This window comes from Rhinolophus hipposideros (assembly GCF_964194185.1).
Source record: "Rhinolophus hipposideros genome assembly, chromosome: 17".
NCBI classification, from domain to species: Eukaryota; Metazoa; Chordata; class Mammalia; order Chiroptera; family Rhinolophidae; genus Rhinolophus; species Rhinolophus hipposideros.
In genome coordinates, this window is record NC_138063.1 from 54,752,927 (window position 1) to 54,779,193 (window position 26,267).

At 37.0% G+C, this 26,267-nt stretch overlaps 2 protein-coding genes across 10 annotated transcripts in view; one reads left to right on the forward strand and one right to left on the reverse strand.

Moving 5' to 3' along the window:
• Positions 1-26,267, forward strand: part of CEP192 (centrosomal protein 192) — a 148,701-nt gene that overhangs the window by 88,383 nt on the left and 34,051 nt on the right. For all 9 annotated transcript variants that reach the window (XM_081078513.1, XM_081078514.1, XM_081078512.1 and 6 more), the window contains 11 exons: positions 5,226-5,351; positions 5,547-5,690; positions 5,813-5,876; positions 6,331-6,470; positions 6,570-6,662; positions 7,233-7,351; positions 8,479-8,655; positions 19,930-20,020; positions 20,180-20,356; positions 23,812-24,072; positions 24,323-24,438. In XM_081078513.1, the coding sequence (XP_080934639.1) occupies positions 5,226-5,351; positions 5,547-5,690; positions 5,813-5,876; positions 6,331-6,470; positions 6,570-6,662; positions 7,233-7,351; positions 8,479-8,655; positions 19,930-20,020; positions 20,180-20,356; positions 23,812-24,072; positions 24,323-24,438 (1,508 nt within the window). The remainder of the gene's footprint in view (positions 1-5,225; positions 5,352-5,546; positions 5,691-5,812; positions 5,877-6,330; positions 6,471-6,569; positions 6,663-7,232; positions 7,352-8,478; positions 8,656-19,929; positions 20,021-20,179; positions 20,357-23,811; positions 24,073-24,322; positions 24,439-26,267) is intronic.
• Positions 809-1,477, reverse strand: LOC308509972 (large ribosomal subunit protein bL20m-like; the record flags this gene model as incomplete). Its single annotated transcript, XM_081078674.1, is given in 2 exon segments — positions 809-1,462; positions 1,465-1,477. Coding segments are annotated over 2 exon segments (447 nt in total). The 3' UTR covers positions 809-1,028.

The following is a 26,267-nucleotide window of genomic DNA, read 5'->3' on the forward strand; positions in this document are numbered from 1 at the left end:
TCATTACTTGAGTGGGTATCAGTTTGGGACATTCTGAAAAGTCACTTACATAATTTTTTTTTAAAAGGAGACTAAGAAATTTAACCTGATTCAGTGATTATTCCTGATAGTTGTAAATGTTGGGTGTTATACACTTGTCTTTTAAATATCACTTTAAGAAGCAATCCAGTAAGTGGTTACGTAGGGATATGTGTATGGGAAAAGTAAAAATAACTGCCCTATATTTTATGAAAGTGTTTCAGCTTGGAGTAACTTTCAGTGACAGCATCACATATAGATTTACAAAGTGTTGTGGTATCAGTTTGGGTGCATGTGAGGACTAAGCTTTCTGGACGTGTGAAGACAGCTCAGAAAGTATCTCTAGTGATGAAGAAGTAACCAGTATTGACAATATTTGTCAGAGTTTGAATAGAGTTGTTTTCTGACTAGAATATTCTTCCCACAGATCATCACATGCCTTACTGTGTCACTTTTTCTACGTCTGTCTATACTGAGATGTCACCTGAACACTATTCATAGAATGGCAGTCCCCACCTGTCCTATCATCCCCACCCTCCCACGTCCTTTTAAAAAGCCTGCTTTACCTTATATTTAGCACTTCAGCATCTGACATACTAAATATTTACCTGTTTATTGTTACTCCTTGCTGTCACTAGTATGTAAGCGACTTGAGGGGCATGAAAGTATGTCTCTTTCGTTCACTTCAGGGCAATACTTGGCACATAGTAGGGGCTCAATTCATGACTGTTGAACTGTTGATTCAAATAGAAAGTGGAAACAGCAATATTTCAATTTTCTTTTTTTTTTTTTGACCACAACAGGAGCTTTATTTGCATAATATATATGAGGTATTGCTGGGAGAAAAAAAAAGCCTTTTTCTCTCACACCTGTTACTGAAATGTAAATTAGCACAAGTGCAAATCAAACAATACTCTTGGCAAATGACTTTTAGCCCCTATTTTAGTTATGGTCATCGGGGGGATAAAACCTTTTCCTGTGTCCCTCAGCTGGCGGTGTCAGTGTGCCCCTCAATGGTACTGTGCCACTCTGGAAAATATGCCTTCAGGTTCCTTCCCGTCCCCTAAGGCAGCAGCAAATCCTTCTTGTCGCCTTCTTTTGGCCAAGGCAGCCAAAGATTTAAAAGTCTTTGGTTCATAGATGGCTAGATCAGCAAGCACTTTCCTGTTGAGCTCCACCTGACACTTAACTAGGTTGACGATGAACGCTGGGTACTTCAGGCCTTGTTCTTGGGAGGCAGCTATAATTCGATTAATCCAGAGCGTCCTCAGGTTCCTCTTCTTCAGCCTCCGGGCTTTCGTGCACTTCACAAACGCCCTTGTCACCGCTCTAACGGCCAGCCTGTAGCACCGGTTCTTCCTTCCCCGGAGGTGCCACGCATGCTGCAGCACCTCCTGGACCCGCCAATAGCAGTCGGTGAGGCGGCTCCGCAGCCAGAGCTGCGCGTGAGGAAGACCATGGCGCCCGGGCAGGCGTCTCCGCTCTCAATTTTCTTTTTAAATTAAAGTTTATTGGGGTGACAATTGTTAATAAAGATACATAGATTTCAGGTGTACAATTCTGTATTACATCATCTATAAATCACATTGTGTGTTCACCACCCAGAGTCAGTTCTCCTTCCATCACCATATATTTGATCCCCCTTACCCTCATCTCCCACTGCCCACCCCCTTACCCTCTGGTCACCACTAAACTATTGTCTGTGTCTATGAGTTTTTGTTTCTCATTTGTTTGTCTTGTTCTTTTGTTGTTTTTGGTATGTATACCACATATCAGTGAAATCATATGGTTCTCTGCTTTCTCTGTCTGACTTATTTCGCTTACCATTATACGCTCAAGATCCATCCATGTTGTCACAAATGTTCCTATATCATCTTTTCTTACTGCTGAATAGTATTACATTGTGTATATATACCACAACTTCTTTATCCATTCATCTATCGAAGGACATTTTGGTTGTTTCCATGTCTTGACCACTGTAAATAAAGCTGCTATGAACATTGGAGCACACTTGTCTTTATGTATAAATGTTTTCAGATTTTTTGGGTAGATACCCAGGAGAGGGATTGCTGGGTCATATGGTAATTTTATTCTTAATTTTTTGGGGAACCTCCACACTGCCTTCCATAAGGGCTGCACCAGTCTGCATTCCCACCAACAGTGTATGAGGGTTCCTTTTTCTCCACAGCCTCTCCAACACTTGTTACTATTTGTCTTGTTGATGATAGCCATTCTGACTGGGGTGAGGTAACATCTCCTGGTGGTTTTTATTTGCATTTCTCTGATGATTAGTGATGTTGAGCGTTTTTTCATATGTCTATTTGCCATTTGTATGTCCTCTTTGGAGAAGTCTGTATTCAGGTCCTTTGCCCATTTTTCAATTCGGTTGTTTGTTTTTCTGTTGTTGAGTTGCATGATTTCCTTGTATATTTTGGATATCAGCCCCTTATCGGAGGCACTGTTTGCCAAAATCTTCTTCCATTCAGTTGGTTGCCTCTTTGCCGATGGTTTCTTTTGCTGTGCAGAAGCTTTTAAGTTTCATATAGTCCCATTCGTTTATTTTAGCTTTTACTTCCCTTGCCTTTGGAGTCAAAGTCATAAAATACTCTGAACACAAGGTCCATAAGTTTAGTACCTAGTTTTATTCTATGCAGTTTATCGTGTCAGGTCTTATGCTTAAGTCTTTGATCCATTTTCAATTAATTTTGTTACATGGTGACAGATAGCAGTCCAGTTTCATTCTTTTGCACGTGTCTATCCAATTCTGCCAGCACCATTTATTGAAGAGGCTGTCTTTTCTCCATTGTATGTTTTTGGCTTCTTTGTCAAAAATTGTCTGTCCATATTTATGTGGGTTTTTTTCTGGGTTCTCAATTCTATTCCATTGATTCAAAATTTATATATTTTTTAAATATTATATTACATATAACATATACATGTGCCAAAACTGATGAGTATAGTCAACTAGGTATTTCATCCATATTGCTAAAGATGTATTATGTTAAAGTTGGCCAAAAAGACTTTTTCCATCTTCTCTTTGAGAAATTGGATCGTTGTGTATTTAATAGTTTCCAAATGTTTTGGAAGTGTTTCAGCTGCCTTCCCCCAACATCTCCCCAACTTTGTGGGCTGGATTTAGGTGTAGAGGGGGGAAGGGAAAGAAATTCCATAGTCTGTTCAGTTTTTGTTAATGTTTCTTACGCGCCTGCAATAGATGGCTCTTCTTTCTCTGAGGTGCAAGACTTCCTTTAAGTGTCCTTCAGCTCTCATTTGTTACATAGCTCCAACCTTCTCTATTATTACTAATATTTTTGTTTGCTTAGTCTTTTGGCCTCTGAGGAAGATTGTGGATTTGTAGATTACTTCTTATAATTCTTTTGATTTCTGTATTGGATATTCTGCAGCTCTATTGTTACATGTGTTTAGGTTCAGGATTTTTTTATCTAAGTGAAATGGTTCTTTTTTAAGTAATGATTCTCTTTATCCCTATTGTCTCAAAGTCTATTTTGACTAATGTTAATATTGTATGTCACGTTTTTTTTGTTTGTTTAGTAATTTCCTGATATATCTGTTTTCATATCTTTATTTTTAAGTCTTCAACCTCTATTTTGTTATAGTGTCTCTTTAAAGATTCTGGATTTTTTTCCCACCTTTCTTGATTCTCGCTGAATGATTACATTTTTCTTTCACCTTCCTTTGCATCTGCATTAGTTTGGAGGTTACGCATTTCTATCCCCCCTCCCTTCTTTTTTTAAAATTGGTTACTCACGTCTGAAATTAATCAGAAGCTCTATTCTATTCCCAAACAACACAAGAAGCTTGAATCATTTTAATGCTTATCTTTTCCTTTTGTATTATTTTTGAATAATTATTTCAGTTCCACATAGTTTTAAAACCCCCACATTAAATTTTTTTAACAGATCAATTTACTTACACTGTTTTATTTTTGCTCACCACTGCTTCTTGATTCGTCTTTTTTCTCTTTCTCGTGGACTCTATTCGCTTATCTGTATTTAAAATGTTCTTATTTTATAATTTATTTCAGATTATTTCTAGTTCTTCAGGTGCTAATTCTTCTGCTAGTTAGTTTTGCTGGGTTTCCCTGATTATTTTCTTCATGTGGTTTCTAAGTTTTTAATACATAAAAAATTTTAGTGTGAGCACACATGCATGGAGCCTGCCTTTTGCTATAGAAATCCCATGTGTCCAGATTATTACAAGTGACCCTGGAGAGCCCTTTGCATAAATGCTGGGGGCACTAAAGTTTTAGTGATTTTTCAGCTTGTAGCTCCCATACCTGGTGTGGCACAGGTTTAGGGTTTCACTGTCTTGCAAATGGTCTTCCAGTGCCCACCCATCCATGGACGGCTTCCCTGTTGTCTCCTCTGACATAGAAACAGAGTGTTTCCAGTTTTCATAAAGGGCACTTCTTTGAATTTCTGCACCTTGTGCAGGGATTTCAAAGTCCGTTCAAACCTTGCCCTGCCCCTAACAAGCTCAGGGTCCTATCTTTTGTTCTGAAGGGTATTAAAGCTCAGCTACCCAAATCTTCGTGGACCACTTCATGGGTAACTTCGTCGAAGTTACCTCCAGTTTATCAGTCTGTTTTTGATTTCCCTGTATTTTAGGTTTGGCTAGGCCAAAAAAATTTTGTGTATGTTAAATATTATCCAACATTTCTACATATATGGTGTGTGAGGGATCTGTTTAGGTGGATCTCCCTTGTTTAAAGAACTCAGTCTGTTGCAATGATAGGCACGCACTTTAAACTTTTGATATTTCTATTTTGATATCACTTTAAACATTTTTAGTATTGTCAGAAGTTTGGACTCAATCTGAAAATGCCAACGTGTGTTTGAAGGAAATTGAGAAGTCAGTATTGTAATAATAGAACTCATTGAAGGGAGGCTTATGTATTTTATAAAATTGTCAGTTTGTCTTAAGATCTGATAGTCTTTCAGAGTAACAGCAGTTAAGATGTTATTTTGTTCAGGAATGTATTTGAGTACATTGGCTACCTCAGAGAAACAATTTAACATTTTATTTGTTTTTAGAAATAGCAATTGTGAAATAGGCTGGGAAAATTAGGTAAGTTCACCTTCAGTGTTGACTCTATTTGTGGCAGAAAGGGCAGAGATGTGAACACAAGCTGTGACATTTATTAATATGTTACTTTTTATAAATCAGTTCTTTTTTTTCATAATTAGGTAGAAACAGAAAAGAAAGATGTTCTTGATTTTGGTGACTTGACTTACGGAGGCTGGAAAGCTCTCCCATTAAAATTGATAAACAAGACACATGCCACCGTGCCACTCAGACTTATTATTAATGCTGTAAGTACTAATGTTTAATAGGAAACTGTTTACAGAGCACATTGATTTTTAATTGTAGACACTGCTAATATCATTCCTGGTTAATTTTTTTTATGACAGTAAATTTTTTTGTTAAGGGTTCCCTCAACAAATTTAACATTATACCAACATTACACTATTGGCTTTACTGAAACTGCTTCTTCTGTTTCTGAACAGAATGCCGTAGCCTGGCGCTGCTTCACGTTTTCCAAGGAAGCAGTCCATGGTGCTGTGAAAATTGCTCCTTATGCTGATGTGATTGCTCAGCTGGCAGCTCCTTCAGTGATCAATCACGTGATGCCAGCCAGTTATGATGGTCAGGTAAGCCAGATGGGTTGAAGAGCTGGTTTAGACTTAAAGATGAAGTTGTTTCCAAACTGTTTTACATTCATTAAGATTTTAATTTTAATTCCAGTGTACATTAAAAAAAATTTTTTTTATAGGATCCAGAGTTTCTGATTATTTGGATTCTTTTCCATAGTCCAAAGAAACGTATCACTTCTTCAGGTATCATGTTTACATTTTATGGGAACTGCTCTACTCTGTGTACCTGAATAAATTACAAAGTTGGGGCTTAGTTCCTTTGTTCAGTAAATATGAATACTTTGAGTAATTTGTCAAATATTTTATGTTGTTTTAAAAATGGGGGCAGAGAGCATGCTATTTTGGGACAAATCCATGTAATTGTGGGTAACCTAAGCAAATCCATGTAATTGTGGGTAACCCAAGCAAGTACCATTTTGGGATCTTTTTTGTTAATTGATTTTATTACATATAACAATGGGATATTTTCTTCTTTTTTCTCCTTTCTCTCCTCCACTTATTTTTGTTCCTCTTTGTTCTTTAAAAAATTATTTTACTTAACATTTCTTATGACTCCTGAGGGCATAGTGTTTGACCACTCATGGCATTTAGACTTAAGTAACTCTGGTGTCAAAACTAAAAGAATGAACTTTTATAGAGATTCTGGACTCAGCAGAAGAATTCTTGGCAAGAGTTGATATAGAAGTTGACAGCCCAAACCCTACACCAGTCATTAAAAGTATTAGTCTTCGAGCAAGAGCAGGAATCGCTAGGATCCATGCTCCAAAAGACTTACAGGTACTCTAAACTCCTCTTTTTGCCATTATTTTCTGTTCAGGTTAATTTTATTACAATTGTGACTATTTTTTAAAATGCCTGTTGTACCTCATCCTCTAGACTATGCATTTATTTGCCAGTGTGACTTCTTCAACAAAGCAGCACTTACCTTTGAAAAATGCTGGGAATATTGACGTTTACTTAGATGTCAAGGTAAGAATCTACATCAGTACTATCACATAGTATTTCCTCAGACTCTGAGTCTGAGTATCTCCTCACATTCTGAAGGTTGCTAATGCTACCTATCTTGTCAGAGTGCCATGGGGATCAAATAGAAGAATCTGCAAGTGCTTTAAAAGCTGGGGGTTACACTAGTGTAAAATAGATGATAAGGAACTTTAATATCTAATGTTTCATATATACGAACCAAGTTCTTGATTAGTTCCTAAAAAATTTGTGTGTTCTCCTATGGCTAGGTAGAATTGGAGGAGAGCAATCCACATGCATAGACATTATTTCTGAGATGTGTGGGTGAGTAAGAGGGTGGGGTGTTAGTGACCGGGAATTAGGGATGGGTGGAAGATAAAGTTTGTTATGGAAGAGGAAGGAGAAAGGAATATCCTTTCCAAGAGAATAAGACAAAACAAGAAAGTGATGGACAAAGAGGAAGGGAAAAATAACTTGTCATAATAAATGAGAAAGGCATATAAGACAAGGAGAGTCACTGAATAAAAGCCACATTTGCATAGGTCGGCATTTAGTTATAATTATATAAATATTTAGATCCCAGATCAAGGAAGTCACTTTTCAGTGGATCCAGAGACTCTATTCCTCAAACCTGGAGAAGAACACGAAGTTACCATTTCATTTACTCCAAAGGATCCCAAACTCTATGAGGAAAGGTAATGTAAAATTGTTTATAATGACAAGTTTTTACTCACATCTCAAAACAGCCATTTATTTAGATGTGCTTCAGTCCACAGCCTGAATGATAGAGTACACGTTTTACCTTACCTAACTGATGATACAACTCTATCGAACCTCTTTCAGTTAGCCTCAGATTTCTTCTTTTGTTTACTAAAAATCTCCTTTTAAACAAGCTGACTAGAAATTAAGAATTCACTATTTTCAAGTATATTCTGACAAAAGAAAATAAAAGAATGTCAATCTTAATGTTTCTCATTAACTTTTTCTCTCTCCAAGGAAACCATTGGTTCACCTTGTCAGTTGCTAGTTTAAGATATTTTTCCCCACTGTTTCTCAGAGCCTGTAACTTTTTTGGCCCCAAGTCACAAATGGGTGAATATCACCATACATTGGTCAGAACACCATTGTCATTAGTATTTGAACTTGCTTGATCAACTTAGTGCAGGCTGTTTTGAGACACAAATGACCTATCTACTGCCTGGGTTACAGAATGCCTTAGAGTGCTCAGTCTGCTACTGTGACCTTATCAGAGAAGAGCTGACCTATGCAAATGTAAATTCTTGTGCCTGGAGCACTCCTCTTCAACTTCACTTTGTTAACTCCTTCATCTGGGAAGCTTTCCTCAACTTGTCCCAAATTCCTCATAAATAGATAGTACAGTGGTACCTCGGTTTTCAAATGTAATCCATGAGTTCTGAAACATTCAAAAACAGCCAACAGTAAGGCCTCAGCATCTTGCACTCAGCAGAAGCCATGTGACATGTTTGACTTCTGAGTCATGTACAAAGACCAAAGCATTTATTTCTGGGTTTAACGGCATTCATAAACCAAAATGTTAGTCAATGGAGACGTTCGAAAACTGAAGTACCACTGTATTCAGTAGTGTTCTGTAGTTCCGTGAACTTCTCCTTTCCCACCATGTAGATGGAATTAAGACACTCTCTTTCATTGTCTGTAGTCTCTGGAATATAAGCTCTAAGGGTGGGAATGTCATTGTATCCTCCGCACCCAGCTCAGTCTCTTAGACAAAGGAAGCATGTAGGAAGTAGTTGCCAAAAGAATTGAATTCTGGATGTTCAATTTAAATGATTTTCTTTGTTAGGATCTTGAAAATATTTGTGCGGCCATTTGGACCTCAGTATGAAGTGGTATTAAAAGGTGAAGTAGTTTCTTCAGGAAGTAAACCTCTGGTATTTGGATCTTGCTGCTCATATATTCCATCGATTTTATCCAACAAGCAGTTTCTGGCTTGGGGAGGTGTCCCTCTGGGTAGAACACAGTGAGTATGCACATAGCAGCCTCTGAGTGCTAAGATTTTGTTGTCATTGCCTAATATTCTCTGCTATGTTAGTTAATGACCCTGTTAATGTTCTTAGAATTGAGTAAAGCTGTCTTATAGTCCTTAAACTTCCTATTATGAGTTCACATTTTTTAGCTAAAATTTTCACCTCTTTTTAAATGCATTCTAAAAATTATAGGCTTCAATTTTCTTAAGCTTTTGGTGAATTCTCTGCTGATTTCCAAATCTAGGCAACTAAAGAGTACCCTTTGTTCCTTCTTTGGAAAGCACTATGAAAAAATAGGAAGGAAAAATACTCAGAGACATTGTATTCTATTTAAAGAGTTTACAAACTACTTGGTGAATGCTTTGTACTGTAAAGTAAAAGGTATAAGGGGTATCTAGTAGAGCTTGTATGTTCTGTCACGGGTTAACTCGAATTATACATTTAATTTTATTTTTATATTAATTCTGATTATACATTATTGATACCTCTAAGTTAATAAAATTAATTGGCATAAATATTTAGTATGTACAGTAATATTTTTCCCTTCAGAAGCTTAGCAACATATCCACATTTTTTTACCAACCTCAAATCAGTACAAACTTCTAATTAACAACCAAGGTTAATTATTAAACCTAAATTTTTGTTTACTTTTTTATATTTTACACTTTTGTGGTTTTCCTAAATGTCTTACCTATATATTTCTATGGCACCTGAAAGATAAGAAACTTCTGTCTGAATCTCTACTACAGGTGTGAAGAAATTAATTCTTTAAAATTACAGGTTTTTAGTGCACCAAGGATCTAATTGAGCCTCCTTTACATAGAGTTCATACATCTGCATGACTGCTCATGTAGTCATCTGTACCGTGTCTTGTTCCAAAAGCAGCTTTCAAAAAGACAAGCTTTACTTCCTCATATGTTTACTAATAAAAGCTATGCGATGGCCCTTAATAGTAAGATAAAAACAATTAAGTGGAAAATGACATATGTGGGAAAATGAGATGCAGTAATCATAAAGGTGGCACCGGAAGGCTTCCTGAGAGACCCTGTGCATTTGCCTTGATGCAGGTCTCAGTGTCATTATTAAATGAGTCACAGCATTCAGAGGTTAAGAGCAAACCATTAACTGTATAAGAGAATATAGCTATTTCTGCTACCGACTTTAGAGAGATGTTTCTTCAGGAATCCCTTTAAAGAGAAATCCGTGTAATATAGTGAATCTGAAAGAAAAACAACCTCACAGGAAATACTCAGAAAGCTCCCCTTTAGGTGCTCCAATTTGGAATACTCAGTGAAGGCATCTCTGGGTGCTGAAGCATGTGGTATTTGATTTTGAGATACTTTAAGCACCTAGAACAATGCATGGACTGCATGTTCTTTAATTAGCTCTCCATAAAGATTTCTCTCAGTTAGACTTTTTAAAAATCCTGAGTGGCAGCGAGTGTGAGGCACTACACCCTCTTCAGTAGTTCCTGTGTTGTTGGTTATATGTGTCATATGCTTTTTGTAGCCATTTAAGATGGAATCAGGATTGACATTTACATTGAAGGGAAGGGCTGAACAATGACATGGGCCTAAGGAGGTTTTTCTGGTTCTGTACAGTTGAACCCGAACAGTATCTACATGCCAAAATTTTCCTTGAAACATTAATTTGTGGTCTGCTCCAATACATGTACAAATAGTTGATTCAGGCCTTTAGTTCTGTGCTATGGAAGGTGGCCAAAATAATTTAGCTCAGCCATTAATGTCTAAGATAAAAAGAAAAGGAAAATTATTTTCGGTATGCGTTAGCGATCATAGCACTTACCCTAGAACTGCTCTTGTCCATTAAGTTAGACGCAGAACAAAGCTCAGTAAGATCCATCATCATCCTTGTGTTCCTGACAGAATTCCCTACCTTGTTATAAAATTTGTAATAAATGATTAATATAGTAGAGATGGCTGTTCTTAAAATCCAGTTGCTCCTCAGATGCCATAACATCCTGAAATATCACTCACAATTCATCTAATACAAAATTAGCGTGTGCTAAACTTTTTTGTTGTTGTCATTATCATTAATTTTTATTTAACTTTCTAATCTTAGGCTTTAAGAGGTTGATTAAGCCCTTAAAACTTCATCACATATTCCTTTATTATTTTTTTATTTTTTCAAAATTTTTTTATTAGTTTCAGGAGCACAAAACAAAGTAATAGTTAAACGTTTATCATTTATATCCCTCACACTGTGGCAACCCCCCCTACCCACATCCACTATCCCTCTGACATTGCACAGAGCCATTACATTTCCAGTCTCTATTCCTAATGCTGTACTCCGCTTCTTGTAAGTATATACATATACATATGTGTATATAAGTATTCTGTCTCTATTCCTAATGCTGTACTCTGCTTCTTGTAACTATATACACATATGTGTGTGTGTGTGTGTGTGTGTGTGTGTATACATATATATATATACATATACATATATATGTATACATATAATATATATATATATATCTATATATATATATAAACTTGTAGTTGGCATTCATTATTGTTCAGCTTCAGCTTCAGGTGTACAGTGCAATGATCAGGAATCTACATCTTTCCTGAGGTGGTCTCCCAAACGAGAGAAGTGTCTATCGGATACCTTACAAAATCTTGACAACATTATTGACTACATTCCCCAAACTAATTTTAAAAACCCCATGGCCATCTTGTGGTTACCGACTGTTTTCTAACATCCCCACCTTCCCCCTTATCCCCAACCCCCGCCCATCTAGCAACCCTCAATTTTCCTCTTTGTCTCCAAAACTGTTTCTGATTAGTTTATTCACTTATTCTTTTCTTTAGATTCCTCCTATAAGTGAGATCATATGGTACTTGTCTTTCTCTGTCTGACTTATTTCACTTAACATAATGTTCTCTAGGTCTATCCATGTTGTTGCAAATGGTAAGATTTCTTTCTTCTTTATGGCTGCGTAATACTCCATTGTATAAATGTACCACAGTTTGTTAATCCAGTCGTCTACCGATGGGCATTTCGGTTGTTTCCATGTCTTGGCTATTGTGTATAGTGCTGCAATGAACATAGGAGTGCATGAAGTTTTTTGAATTAGAGTTTTGGATTTGTCCGGATAGATACCTAGGAGTGGAATTGTTGGATCATAAGGTACTTCCATTTTCAGATTTTTGAGACACCTCCATATTGTTTTCCATAGTGGCTGCACCAGTCTGCAATCCCTCCAACAGTGCACAAGGGTTCCCTTTTCAACACATCCTTGATAGCACTTGTTTGTTGATTTATTGATGATAGCCATTTTGTCTTGGGTGAGGTGGTATCTCGTTGTGGTTTTTATCTGCATTTCTCTGATGATTAGTGAGGTTGAGCATTTTTTCATATTTCTGTTTGCCATCTGTATGTCCTTTTTAGAAAAATGTCTCTTCATGTCCTCTGCCCATTTTTCTATTGAGTTGTTTGTTTTTCTGGAGTTGAGTTGAGTGAGTTTTTTTTATAAATTTGGGATATTGACCCCTTATCGGATACATCATTGGCAAATATCTTTTCCCATTCAGTAGGATCCCTTTTTGTTTTATTGATGGTTTCCTTTGCTGTGAAAACACTTTTTAGTTTGATGTAATCCCACATGTTTATTTTTTCTCTTACTTCCCTCACACGAGGGGATATATCAGTAAAATCTTACTCCAGGTAATATCTGTAAAGTTTCTTCCTATATTTTCTTCTAGGAATTTTCTGGTTTCAGATCTTACATTTAAGGTTTTAAGCCATATTGAATTTATTTTTGTATCTGGTGTAAGGAGGTGGTCCAGCTTCATTTTTTTGCATGTGTCTGTCCAGGTTTCCCAGCACCATTTATTGAATAGACTGTCTTTACCCCATCGGACATTCTTGCTTCCATTGTCGTAGATTAAATGTCCATATAGGCATGGATTTATTTCTGGACTCTATTCTATTCCATTGATCTATGTGTCTGTTTTTATGCCAGTACCATGCTGTTTTGATTACTGTAGCCTTATAGTATAATTTGATGTCAGGTATTGTTATACCTCCCACTTTGTTCTTATTTCTCGAGATATCTGCGGCTACCCATGGTCTTTTATGTTCCCATATAAATTTTAGGATTATATGTTCTATTTCTGTGAAAAACATCATTGGTAGTTTGATTGGAATTGCGTTGAATATGTATATTGCCTTAGGCAGTATGGACATTTTAACTATATTAATTCTTTGTATCCATGAACATGGTGTGTGTTTCCATTTAGTTGTATCTTCTTTCATTTCTTTCTTCAGTGTCTTATAATTTTCTGAGTACAGATCTTTTATTTCTTTGGTTAAATTTATTCCCAGGTATTTTATAGTCTTTGGAGCAATTGTAAATGGGATTGCTTGTTTAATTTCTCCTTCTGATGTTTTATCATTGGTATATACAAATGCAACTGATTTCTGAATATTAATTTTGTATTCTGCTACTTTACTAAATTCATCTATCAGCTCTAATGGTTCCTTGGTGGAGTCTTTAGGGTTCTCTCTATATAGTATCATATCATCTGCATATAATGACAATTTTACTTCCTCCTTACCGATTTGGATGCCTTTTATTTATTTTTCTTGTCTGATTGCTGTGGCCAGAACTTCCAGCACTATGTTGAATAGAAGTGGAGAAAGTGGGCAACCTTGCCATGTTCCTGATCTTAGGGGGAATGGTTTTAGCTTTTCCCCATTGAGTATGATGTTAGCTGTGGGTTTGTCCTATATGGCCTTTATTATGTTGAGATATGATCCCTCTATTGCCACTTTTTTAAGGGCTGTTTATCATAAATGCCTGCTGGATTTTATCAAATGCTTTTTCTGCATCTATTGATATGATCATGTGATTTTTATTTTTTATTTTGTTAATGTGGTATATCACATTAATTGATTTGCGGATGTTGAACCACCCTTGCATACACCCACTTCATCATGGTGTATGATCTTTTTAATGTATTGTTGAATTCTGTTCGCTAATATTTTGTTGAGGATTTTGCATCTATGTTAATTAGCGGTATTGGCTGTAGTTTTCTTTTTTTCTGGTGTCTTTGTCTGATTTTGGGATTAGGGTAATAGTTGCTTTGTAAAAAGTGTTTGGGAGTCTTCCCTCATTCTGGATTTTTTGGAAGAGCTTGAGGAGAATAGGTGATAATTCTTTCTTGAATTTTCTCTAAAATTCACCTGTAAAGCCATCTGGTACATGGCTTTTGTTTGTTGGGAGACTGTTGAGTACTGATTCAATTTCCCTGGTGATAATCAGTCTATTCAGGTTTTCTGTTTCTTCTTGAGTTAGCCTTAGAAGATTGTGTGCATCTAGAAAATTGTTCATTTCTTCCACATTGTAAAATTTGTCGACATATAGTTTCTCATAGTAATTTCTTAAGTTTTTTTGTATTTCTGTGGTGTCTGTTGTCACTTCTCTTTCATTTCTGATTTTATTAATGTGGGTCCTCTCTCTCTTTTTTTGATGAGTCTGGCTAAAGGTTTGTCAATTTTATTTATCTTCTTTAGAAAGCAACTCATGAATTCATTGATCTTTTGTATTGTTTTTCTGTTTTCTATTTCATTTATTTCTGCTCTGGTCTTTATTATCTCCTTCCTTGTACTCCCTTTGGGCTTACTTTGCTGTTCTTTTTCCAGATCCCTTAAGTGTGAAGACAGACTGTTGATTCGTGATTTTTCTTGTTTCTTTAGGTAGGCCTGCAATGCTATGAATTTCTCTCTTAGGACTGCTTTCGCTGCATCCCATGGATTTAGGGTCGTCGTGTTTTCATTTTCGTTCGTTTTGAGATAGCTTCTGATTTCTTCCTTGATCTCCTGGTTGACCCATTCATTATTTGACTTCTGAATATTAATTTGGATATTAATTGATATTAATCAGTTATTTTGATATTAACTGAATATTAATCAGCCTTCATGAATTGGTGTGTCTTCCAGTTTTTCTTCCTGTAGTTGATATCTAGTTTCAGAGCACTGTGGTCAGAGAAGACAGTTGGTATGATTTCAATTTTCTTAAATTTATCAAGACTTGTTTTGTGGCCTAACATATGGTCTATCTTGGAAAATGTTCCATGTGAGGTTGAGAAGAACGTGTATTGTGCAGCTTTGGGGTGAAATGCTCTGAAAATATCGATTAAATCTAAGTGGTCCAATGTGTCATTTAAGGACGTTGTCTCCATATTGATTTTCTGTCTGGAAGACCTGTCCCTTGTTGTCAGAGGTGTGTTGAAGTCCCCTAGTATGATAGTGTTACTGTTGATCTCTGTATTTATGTCAGTCAATATCTGTTTTATATATTTAGGTGCTCCTATGTTGGGTGCATAGATGTTTACTAGGGTTATATCCTCTTGTCAGATCGATCCCTTTGCCCATGTTTGTCTTTTAATATATTCCTCATTTTAAAGTGTATTTTATCAGATATATCTAAGTATTGCAACTCCACCTTTTTTCTCATTTCTATTTGCATGAAATACCTTACTCCAACCGTTCATTTTCAGCCTGTATGTGTCTTTTGATCTGAGGTGAGTCACTTGTATACAGCATAAACAAGGTTCTTTCTTTCTTATCCACTCAGCCACCGTGTCTCTTGATTGGCCATTTAATCCGTTTACGTTTAAAGTGATTATTCATGGGTACATAATTATTGCCCATTTTTTAATTTGTAGTTAGATTGTTTTCATCTTTCTTCTGTTTATAGAAGTCCTTGTAATATTTCCTTCAGTGCTGCCTTGGTGGTAATAAATTCCTTTAGCTTATTCTTTTCTGGGAAGCTCTTTATCTCTCCTTCAATTTTAAATGATAGCCTTGCTGGATAACGCAATCTGGGTTGTAGGCCTTTGTTTTCCATCACTTGGAATATCTCCTGCCACTCCCCCCTGGCCTGCAATGTTTCTGTAGAAAAGTCATTTGATAGTCTTATAGGAGTTCCCTTGTATGTAACCCTCTTGTCTTTCTCTTGCTGCTTTTAGGATTCTCTGTTTGTCTTTAACCTTTGCTATTTTAACCATAATCTGTCTTGGTGTGGACCGGTTTGGGTTTATCCTGGTTGGAACTCTCTGTACTTCCTGGGCTTGTATGTCGGTTTCCTTCACCAGGTTAGGGAAGTTTTCAGACATTATTACTTCAAATATGTTCTCAATCCCTTGCTTCCTCTCTTCGCCTTCTGGTATTCCTATGATGCGCATGTTGTTGCGCTTGATGTTATCCCAGCGGTCTCTTAACCCATCTTCATTGTTTTTTATTCTTTTTTCTTTCTGTTCAGTTTGGGTGATCTCTGCTAACTTGTCTTCTAAGTCGCTGATTCGATCCTCTGCTTCATGTAATCTGCTGGTAATTCCTTCAAGTGAGTTCTTTATTTCAATAATTGTGTTCTTTAGTTCTAACTGGTTGTTCGTGATGATTTATGTATCCTTCTTCATGTCATCGCTAAGCTCCTTAAACATTCTTATCATCAGTTTTTTGAATTCTGTCCCTGATAGGTTGCTTACCTCTGTTTCACTTGGTTCCACTTCTGGAGGTTTCTTCTGTTCTTTTATTTTGCACATGTTTCTTTGTTTCCCCGTCATGGCTGACTCTCTGTGTTTGCTTTGATGTATTAGGTAGATCCCCTAGAGTTCTTAGTTCTTGCTGGGTTATCTTATGTAGTATGTGTCCTTTATATTCGACTTGCACTACTTCCTTCTTCTCCTCTGTGTGTGCTCCAAAGGTGATTATTGTGTTCTGTCTATTGTCCTGTTAAAGAAGATCTTTAATTGCTTTTCGCTTGTGAGTAGGTGGGGTTAACTCCTCGGCTGACTAGTTGTTAGACTTGGCTCTGCCCACAGCAGGATGTTCTGCTGTGTGAGGGTTGACTGCTTAAATGTGGTTTGGCCTCTATGGGCTCTTCTGCCTGTAGAGAATTCACTCTGGGTGTGTCACTTGTAGGTCAAACCAGGTAGTACTCTGGTTTGGTCTGGAGTTGGCCTCTCGCTGTGTTGAATCTTCTGCCTCTTAAGCTGGGCCCTTGTGTAGGGCAGTTGCAGAACAAAGCAAATCACCAAGCACAACAACAAAGATAAAACCAAAAACATTCACATGTAAAAACAACCGATAAGCCATACTCCACATAGGCAAAGATATCAAAGATATAAAAAAACAAAACAAAACAAAAAAAGCAGCGCCAGTCTTGGCTTAAGCCCACCAAGTAATCTCCAGGTTGTCCTCTGCTGTACCAAAGAGTCCTCTGTGTATTGTCACCTGGTCCCCAGAGTGACCTTGGGACTGCAGATTTAGATGAGTGGGGTTGAGGGGTCTGGATGGTAGTTTCTACAAAGTCAGTGCAGTTTCTGCTCTTGCCTGCACATATGCACAGAGAGTAGCCCCACCAGCCCTGTGCCCAGTTTTCCTGAGTCTTAGGGCACTTCTTCCGTGTCTCTGTGTGTGTGTGTGTGTGTGTGTGTGTGTGTGTATGTATGTGGCAGGCGGGAGATTTCTGAGCTGCTAAAAGCCCAGAGCTGTGTCTGCTGGCTACTGCTGACCCCTGGGAGTGCCTCCGCAGTTGTAATTGCCCTGTCCTAGGCAGGCCAGAAAGGGTGGGGGCTGGAGATGGAGGGCTCTTCTCTCACCCAGCCCAGCAAAAACCACACTCTTCCCAGCCTCTTCCCTGGGTCAGAACTGCAAGCAGGTCTTCCCGGAGCCTTAGCACTAGGTCTCCTCTGTAATCTTACACTACTCCTCAGTGCAGGGGCCAGTTTAAGTCTCTGGAAGGGCGGGGGTAGGATTAGGAGAGTGGGGGGAGGGGCCCTGGTATGGAGTTTGTGTCCTTTTCCTACCTAGGGCCCAGCTGGAGGTCTCAGCTGAGGTTACTGCCACAAATGCTGGATATGCTGCCTCCTTGGCGTGAGAGATCAGCTGTGGGATGCAGGGAAAGAGCCCATCTCCTGGCTTTTGTGGTCTCTGTTCTGTCCTGGGATCTCCTTTGTCTCTGAAGCTTCAGATGTTGGCCGTATATCCACTGCCGCAGAAGAGGGCTGCGTCTCCACAGCCGCATATGTGGCCACGTCTACACTCCGCTCCCTTCCCTCTTCCCCTTCTCGCACAATTTGCCCACCTTCAAGTAATCCTTGCACGGGTCTCTTAGCTGTTCTGGATGATGAGCAGAGAGTCCTTTTATGGCTTATAGATGTCCCATTTGTGATAAAGTCTGGAGAAGAACTCAAAAGGTCCGCCTAGCTGCCGCCATTCCCATGAAGTCATTTAAACTTTTTTTAAAATCAGAAATTACGTAAGTTGAAAAGAGGCACACTTTTTTCTACATACTTTTGGACTTGTGAGTGGCAGTTTTTCCCTTGCCCTTTCTTGCGTGAAGGGCCTTCAGGCTATCACGCCTGAGTTCTTGACTTCACTTCCTCATGGAGCTTCATGGACTTCTTTCTAATCTATTAGATATATGTGTAAGTCCTGGGCATGCCAGTACAAGGAACTGACCCGAAAGCCTGTCGTGTCTCCTGTTCACAGGAGTTGGTTAGATGTCTTACTTCAGCCTAGAGTAGTTTGCCAGTCCTGTGAGAACAGCTCTGCCTCAGTCAATTGATGGTACGGTACATGATGGCTAAAAGGCTTTTGTGAAAGTAACAGTTCCAAAGCATTAAATGGATATTAAACATGTTAATATTTACCTACCTAAATTAATGTATTTGTGTTTCTTTAGTTCTCCTCAGCCTCATCTTGGTGTCCTGCATAGAACAATAATTTTTTTCACCACAAATAACTCCTACCGTTCCTCTAAAGACATTGCAGCAGCGTTCATGATAAAGAGGTGTGGTTTCAGTTTAGGAAGGAATCTCCCCATTTTCTTGCCCACTACAAAATGTCCTTGGAGGCAGACTGAGGCTGTGACTCAAGAGATGCTAGGAGCGGACTCAGAAATAGTCTGGGAGATGATTCTGCCCTCCTAGGTGCCCTTCGTGTGCAGTACTTATCTGTTCCCTGCCCCACCTTGTGGAAGAAGATGCTGTTGCCAAAGGGAAATTTGAAATGAGCTCTTCTTCCAGAGCACAGAGGAAAAACTAATGTATAATTTGAGGGGCAGTTTTCTCATTGAGTTAATGGGCTCAGTTGCAGATAGCAATGGTAATTAATGAATTAACATTATTTTTTTTCCATGGTCCAAAGTGTTATTTCATTCCAAGTTGATATTTTTAGATTTCTACGTTCTGTATTTTTCCATATATTTATTCATTCATTCTAGTTTCTCTTTAGTCTGCTTACATACTTTACCTATTTGTTAGTTAAGATTTTAGTATTTTTTTCTTATTAATTTTAGTATTTTTTTCTTATTAATTTTTATATCATAAAGGTGTTAACTGTTTCTGTTGGGTATAGTTCCTTTTTATAACTAGAAATGGAGCCCCCACCTCCTATGGTAACTCTGCTACTTGAAAATGACAATATTTCTTTAAAAATAAAAAAAGCAAAAAAATTAAAACTTTTCTAAATGATTTTATTTTCCATGCAAGTTTTTCCCAGCCAGTATACTTGTGGAAGGCTTTTCTCAGGTGTGCTGATAGGCAAAGGTCTTAGATTTTATTCTGAGGTAAAGCTCAGCAGTTTTCCCACAAGGGGGACAGGACATAGACCACAGCTTAAGTAATTTAATTGCCAGTATTCAAAACTTGAGAAAAATATCTGCTCATTTACTTATTCTCTAGTGAGGAGAAGATTTACGTACTTTCAAAGACTGAAGGATTTCTTACTACCAGCCAGCTGCTATTCATATGTCCATTCTACTAGCATTGTAACTTTTTAAAAGTCAGGTTAATTTAGTATACTGTTTAAAAGACTGCTTTGTATAGATGAGCCTCTTAGAGTTGAAAACCTGGGCAATGTTTCTGGGACCCTTTGTATAATTGAAAACTGGGTATTCGAGCTATGCATAGTATTGAATTAATGAATTGTTAATCTGGATTTTCATTGATTAATGTTTTATAAGACATAAATACCTATACATATAGTATAAATAATAAAGGTATCTGGGGAGGTGTAATAGATTAAAACAAAAAGCTTCTCTTTTATCAGTCTTCAGCATATGTTATCAGAAATGGAGAGTTCCAGGACTGTGGAGAGACAATTCCAGGCTGCTAACATGGCATGTGCAATCAGTCATCTCTAAACATTGCAGTTGGTGTTAATTGGCTTTCTTTTTATAATTGTAACAAGACCCATTGAGAAAAACCACATTTAAAATCTATAATTGTTTTTAGGCTTCAGAAACTAGCTTTAAGAAATAATTCTACGTCTACAGCCCAGCACTTACGACTGCTTATCAGAGGACAAGATCAGGATTGCTTTCAGGTTTGTCACTCGCATGGTTTTGTTCTGTTTTACCTTCTGTCTGGATCTAGAACACTTCCATATGCAGACCATTTTGTGTTTTTTGAAGAGTTTGTATTAACGGTATGTTGTGTTTGTGCTACTGCTTTATTTTATGCAGTGATTGTTTTTAAATTGTAGCTTCAGCACACATTTGGTTCAGAAGAGCGACTAACCAATAATTGGGAGGTCAGAATTCGTCCAAAAGAAGACATTAACATCTCTGTGTTATTTGCACCTACTCGATTATCTTGTATGTTGGCTAAACTAGAAATTAAACAACTTGGAATTCAATCACAGCCAGGCATTAAGTTCACAGTAAGATAATTTTATTGCTTTTTTTTCCTTCCATGGAGTTTATGATGTTATAACTGTTGATTTAATATTGATAAATTATATATCCTCTGCTTTTTAGAAATCAAAATATGTGATTGCCTACATTTACAGACAAGTTAGGGAGTAATTATGTATTTTATAAAATTGTCATGTTACAAAAGCAGACACCATAGTCTTTCTCTTAGTAATAATCTCTTCGATTGCTTTTAAGTTTCATTTCAGTTTTAGAATTTTGAAACTTTTCAGGAACACATTTTTTGGCAACTCCTGATCAAACTGTTTAAGGTGCTCTCTTTCCAAGTAAATTTTATTCATTTAATTCAATATATCTATTGACACCATATGCTAGTCTCTATTTCGGATAGTAGAAATACAAAGACAGGAGTTTGTATATTTTGTTTCTTCCCACCATAATGTTTAAAAAAGATTCAAGTCATTTACTTAGATACGTTCAGAGCACTAAGAAACAAAAGTGATAAATCATTGAAAAAAGAAACATGAAACTGAAGCACTATTAAAGTGCATACCTTTAAAATGCACAGTTATTTGGCAGTGGGGCTGGGACTACAATTTTGGTTCATTTCCAAGTGTCAAAAAGGGAGTGTGATAAATTACAAGAGTAATACCTAAAAGGTTTTTTTAAAAACTTAGATATTTATGACATCTAGATTTATTTGATGCTGAAGCTTCACATATTCTCTCTGGAGCTCTTTGGTTGGCCTCATGCACTACAGTGGGCAAAATTGTTTAAAGATGTAAATGGCCATTTTTAGAACTAACATCTTTACACGTAAGTCCAGGGCACAATGCAGAGTACTATGTACTCTGATGATCTGGTTTCAAGGAAGGATCAAGTGATTTGTGGAGAAGACTAAATGGGCTGTATCTTTCAGACTGCCCTGAATATATTTTGATTGGTTTCAGGTTACTAGCCAAGATTTTGAGGTTATTCCTAAGTAAGAATCTCTGGAAAACTAATAATTCTCTGGTGGTTTAGGGCAGAACCATTTGATTTGGTAGTCAACCAGGCAGAAATTCGGGTTGATGCCGTCTTAAGACAAACCAGGATCCTGGTGGGAGTCCTGCCTAGGTAGGTGCCACCTGTCTTCTCCCAGATGTGGGCTGAACGAGACCTGAAGTGCACAGAGTATGGCTCTTATCTCACAGGACTTAGACCATTAAGTTTGATGTATCTTTGTGGAGACAAGTAGCCTGGTATAGTGGTGGAAGAGCACTTAACTCTAGGGATGAGAGAACCTGAAATAGCCCTGCCTCTGTTCTTCACACTCACCCTGGATCAGTCACTTCACTTGCACATGCTTCATTCCTCTATCTGAAATGCAATTGTCACCACAACTTCCTGGTGTGGTTCTGAGGAACAAAGGAAATTATCTATGCTTTGTATACTATAAAGCATGATGGGAACTACAATAAAAATGTATGTATTGCATGCTGAGTATATGCCAGGCACTACTCTTAATCATTCCATGGATTATCACATTTTACTTCAAAACAACTTCTGAGATCATATTAGTATCTCCATTTTCCACATGTGAACATTGAGGCCTAGAGCGATGCCTGCCTGTGGTCATATACTTTACACACCAGTACTTGATCCAGGATGGGTTCATATTCAGGCTACCTGACTACAGAGCCCACGTATATCTGTTGTGCAGGCTCTAGGTGTTCATACCACCTCTCTGTCTTCTAGTGCTTTAGAGAAGAATTACTCACCCAGAGGGCATTTAACCCTCCAGGGGACATTTGGCAATTTCTGGAGACATATTTTGTTGTCATAACTGGGGGTGGGAAGAGGTGCTATTGTCATCTAGTGGGTAGAGGCCAGGGATGAGGCTAAACACCCTGCAATGCACAGAATGGCCTCCACCACGATGAATCATCCGACTCAAACTGTCCACAGTGCTGAGGTTAAGAAATCCTGCTCTAGAATGATAGTTTTTCCTGTTCAGTCTTTTGATTTATTAGCATTAGTCAGATTACGTTTAATTCTTCTTAACCTTTTACTCAGTAGTTATTCGTGATTCCTTAGGCTTTGAAAATATAGGAAGAATACTTATACTGAGTTTGTTAAACCTAACTTTTTCTTGTTGTTTTCTAGTTTCATACGTAAAATTTACTTGCAAGTTTCTGTGGGAAAAGAAAAATTAGAAACACTTTTAGTTCTCGAAACTACTAGAGTTCACTCTGAATTAGGTGTTATTTATAGATGCTTAGATCTGAAGCCCTTTAAAATGCTATGAATTTGTACTAAAAGGCAAACCAATACCAATTTATGAGAAGCCTAAATTTAAGTTTTCAAAAATTTTGCTTTACATACATACCACAGTTCAAGCTATTGATGTTTTCAAGTTTATAAGGAATTCTTTGTAACCTATTTAAAAATGATCTTAATTAGGAATGAAAGATCAGTTTTAAAGGTGTGCATTTTAAAGAGTATGAAAAGTTTGTTTTCTAACAGGATACCTATTTTCCTACATTCTTATTTATAATCTGTTCTGTGAGTCCTTATTTCTTGGTAGTGCTGAGCCCTGTGGAAGCAGCCTGGCTTAGCGACGGCACTAGTCAGCAACTACAGTCTGCCTCTAGTCGGCACCCCTGCTACCAGGGTGTTTGTCCTCTGAGAGGTGTTTGAGTCCTTGGCTTCTATCTGGTCCCATGGCACGTTTCTCTCTGACTCTGCTAGACCAAGAGCTAACAGAATTATATGACAATACACTTTTCATCCAAAACGTTTCATTTAAAAAATTCTGAATTACTATAAAGTTGAAAAAAATTATACGGTGAACTCACATACCCTGCCACTTAGATGCTACAATTAATGTTTTGCTGTATTTCTTTTATCACATATCTAACCATCAATTCATCTACTTTTTATGCATTTCAAAGTAAATTACAAATGTACATTTCGCTCTAAACACTTCTTAAGTAAGCATATCTATGCTGTACTAATCTTTATTCCTTTATTATCTATCTAAGCGTAGCTTTATAACAATGAAATAACTTATTGTATTGGAAGGAAAATAATTTGGCAGCTCTATAATTTGTTTTTCTCTTAAGACAGAGATTTTAATGCTGGACTGGAAGTGGGATAACTTCTAGCCAAAGTACATAAAGAATAATAATTTTAATTGTATTAAATCTGTATGTATTTTCTTCACTGACCATAATTTATTTAATCTGCTTTTAGCTAACATAAAAATAATTTTGGAGATACACACATATATGTGTGTGTGTGTGTGTATATATATATATATATTATATTAGATAAGACCTGGTCTTATAGTAAAACAAGACTGGGTCTTAAGTTTTCCTCCAAAAGACGCATTAGAGCTGATTATCCAGCTAGATCTTATTTTCAGGGAAACATGATATATATAGATATAGATATTTTCTTTTGTGTGTGTGTGTGCTTTCAGATACCTTTGTCTGGATATGGAGGAACAAGTAATCTTATTTTGGAAGATGTTAAAAAATTATCTGACAGTTACATGGTAACAGTGAATGACTTAATACCTGGCAAAGAAAGTAGAGTTGTGTTTTCTATTCGTAACACTGGCTCTCGGGCAGCTTTTGTTAAAGCTGTATGTTTTAAGGATTCTCAGAAAAAAGTTTTCCTGGATCCTAAAGTATTAAGGATTTTTCCCGACAAATTTGTGCTCAAGGAAAAAACACAAGAAGTAAGTATAAAAATCTCTGCACTAAAAATATAAACTTAATTTTTAGGTCAAATCAATAACTGTATTTTATGTCTAAAAACTAAAATAATATTTGAAATGTATAAGGAATAGAAATGCTTATCTTTTTGGAAATGCTATACATATGCATTCATGTCTATAGTGACTGTTAGTCTCATATGACAGTTTATTCAGAATAAAATAACTTATTAAAATATTTAATATTTATGTTTGATTTTTTTCTTGGCATCAGGTTGTTACTGTAATATATAATCCATCAGAAAGAGAGAGCAATTACAAAACTGCAACAGAACTGTCAACCATATACTTCTTTGGTGGAGATGAAATTTCAAGACAGCAGTACCGAAGGTAGGTTACTTGTATCATCAGATGGTATTGGGAACTCAGATAGTATTCAGTAGAAATAATGAAGGCTTAAAAAATGGTTTGGGATTTGGAATTTATACAACATGTTTCACTACTTATATTAGTGAACTGGTAGATGAAAAAGTCTTGGTAAAATTTGTGTAGCCGATAAGCTACCATAATGTGAGGAAACAATGCCTGTAGGAAACTCGTATGTATTTTCAGTGTGCCATCTTTTCTGGACATTGTATTGTACCTCTTCTCCTTTACTCAAATACTGTAGGAGCTTCAGACTTCATACCAGTAATAGGATCATCTTTGTGTGACCGTAGATCGATTTCAAAAAAGATTTAAGAACTACTGAAAGAGTATATTGTCTAAACACACGTGGCTTATTTGGAGTATTTCTGGGAACGTTGTGAATTATTTCAAAGGATCAAGTTGTAGTTTTAAAATGTTATAGGGCCGGGCGTGGTGGCGCGCGCCTGTAGTCCCACCTACTCGGGAGGCTGAGGCTGGAGGATCGATTGAGCCCAGGAGTTCTAGGCTATAGTGCGCTACGCCGATCGGGTGTCCGCACTAAGTTCGGCATCAATATGGTGACCTCCCGGGAGCGGAGGACCACCAGGTTGCCTGAGGAGGGGTGAACCAGCCCAGGTCGGAGACGGAGCAGGTCAAAGCTCCCAGGCTGATCAGTAGTGGGATCGCGCCGGTGAATAGCCACTGCACTCCAGCCTGGGCAACATAGCAAGACCCTGTCTTTAAAAAACAAAAAAAAGTTACAGGATGTTTAAATTGGCTAGCTACTTAAAACATGTACTTCTAGAAAATTTGGTACATCTAGTTTAAATATAGTTTAATATGCTGAAGTGTCAAATTTAGGTGTTTAGATATGATTTAAACATAAGTAACATTCTTGTATGTTAAGTTCAGAGTATTTATATTTTAAAATTTTGTTTCCTAGCCTAGAAGACCTGAATATAAAATAAATGTGAAGTTCACAATGTTTTCATCTGTTAGTAGGAAATCATTAACTCCCAGAAGGGGAGGGGTATATGCATATACCAGTCTTCTTCCTTTGTGCTCTGCTGTTTTATTCTTATGTATAATGTAGGAAATTTTGTTTTGTTTTTAATCTGTGAGGATTATTGGAATGTTTAAAAAGAGAGAGCTTAGTGATAAATTGCTATGTGATGTTAGAACAGACGAGTGTAAAGAGCTCAACTTTGAAAATGTTTTTTTCTTAAGCAAGTATTTTAGAAATAGAAACTGACATTTGGAGAAAATAGATTACCAGGTTTGGGTTTATTTGTGTTCCCCCCCCCCTTTCTTTCTACTGGGATATAGAAGTTGGGGTATTGTTTTAGAACCCCTCTTTGCCACAGATTTAGGGTAATGAGATTTCTTTTTGTTTCTGAACATCTGAGTATTACAGAGAAATTTACATTTCAGTTTTCATACCTTAAAGAGTCTCTAGAAGAGACCAGATAAACATAGTTATATAGTAATTTAAATGTCTCCCTTTGATGTCTTATATATGTCATTTTATTGGCATTTTTTTTTAATTAAAGTTTATTGGGGTGTCAGTTGTTAGTAAAGTTACATAGATTTCAGGTGTACAATTCTGTATTACATCATCTATAAATCCCATTGTGTGTTCACCACCCAGAGTCAGTTCTCCTTCCATCACCATATATTTGATCCCCCTTACCTTCATTACCCCCTCCCTCCGGCATATTCTTTTTATTCTGAGAAATTTCTAACTGTGACCAAATTATCACAAATAATGAGAATATAAGACCTGAAAAAAAAATCTAATTTTATTCTTTCTA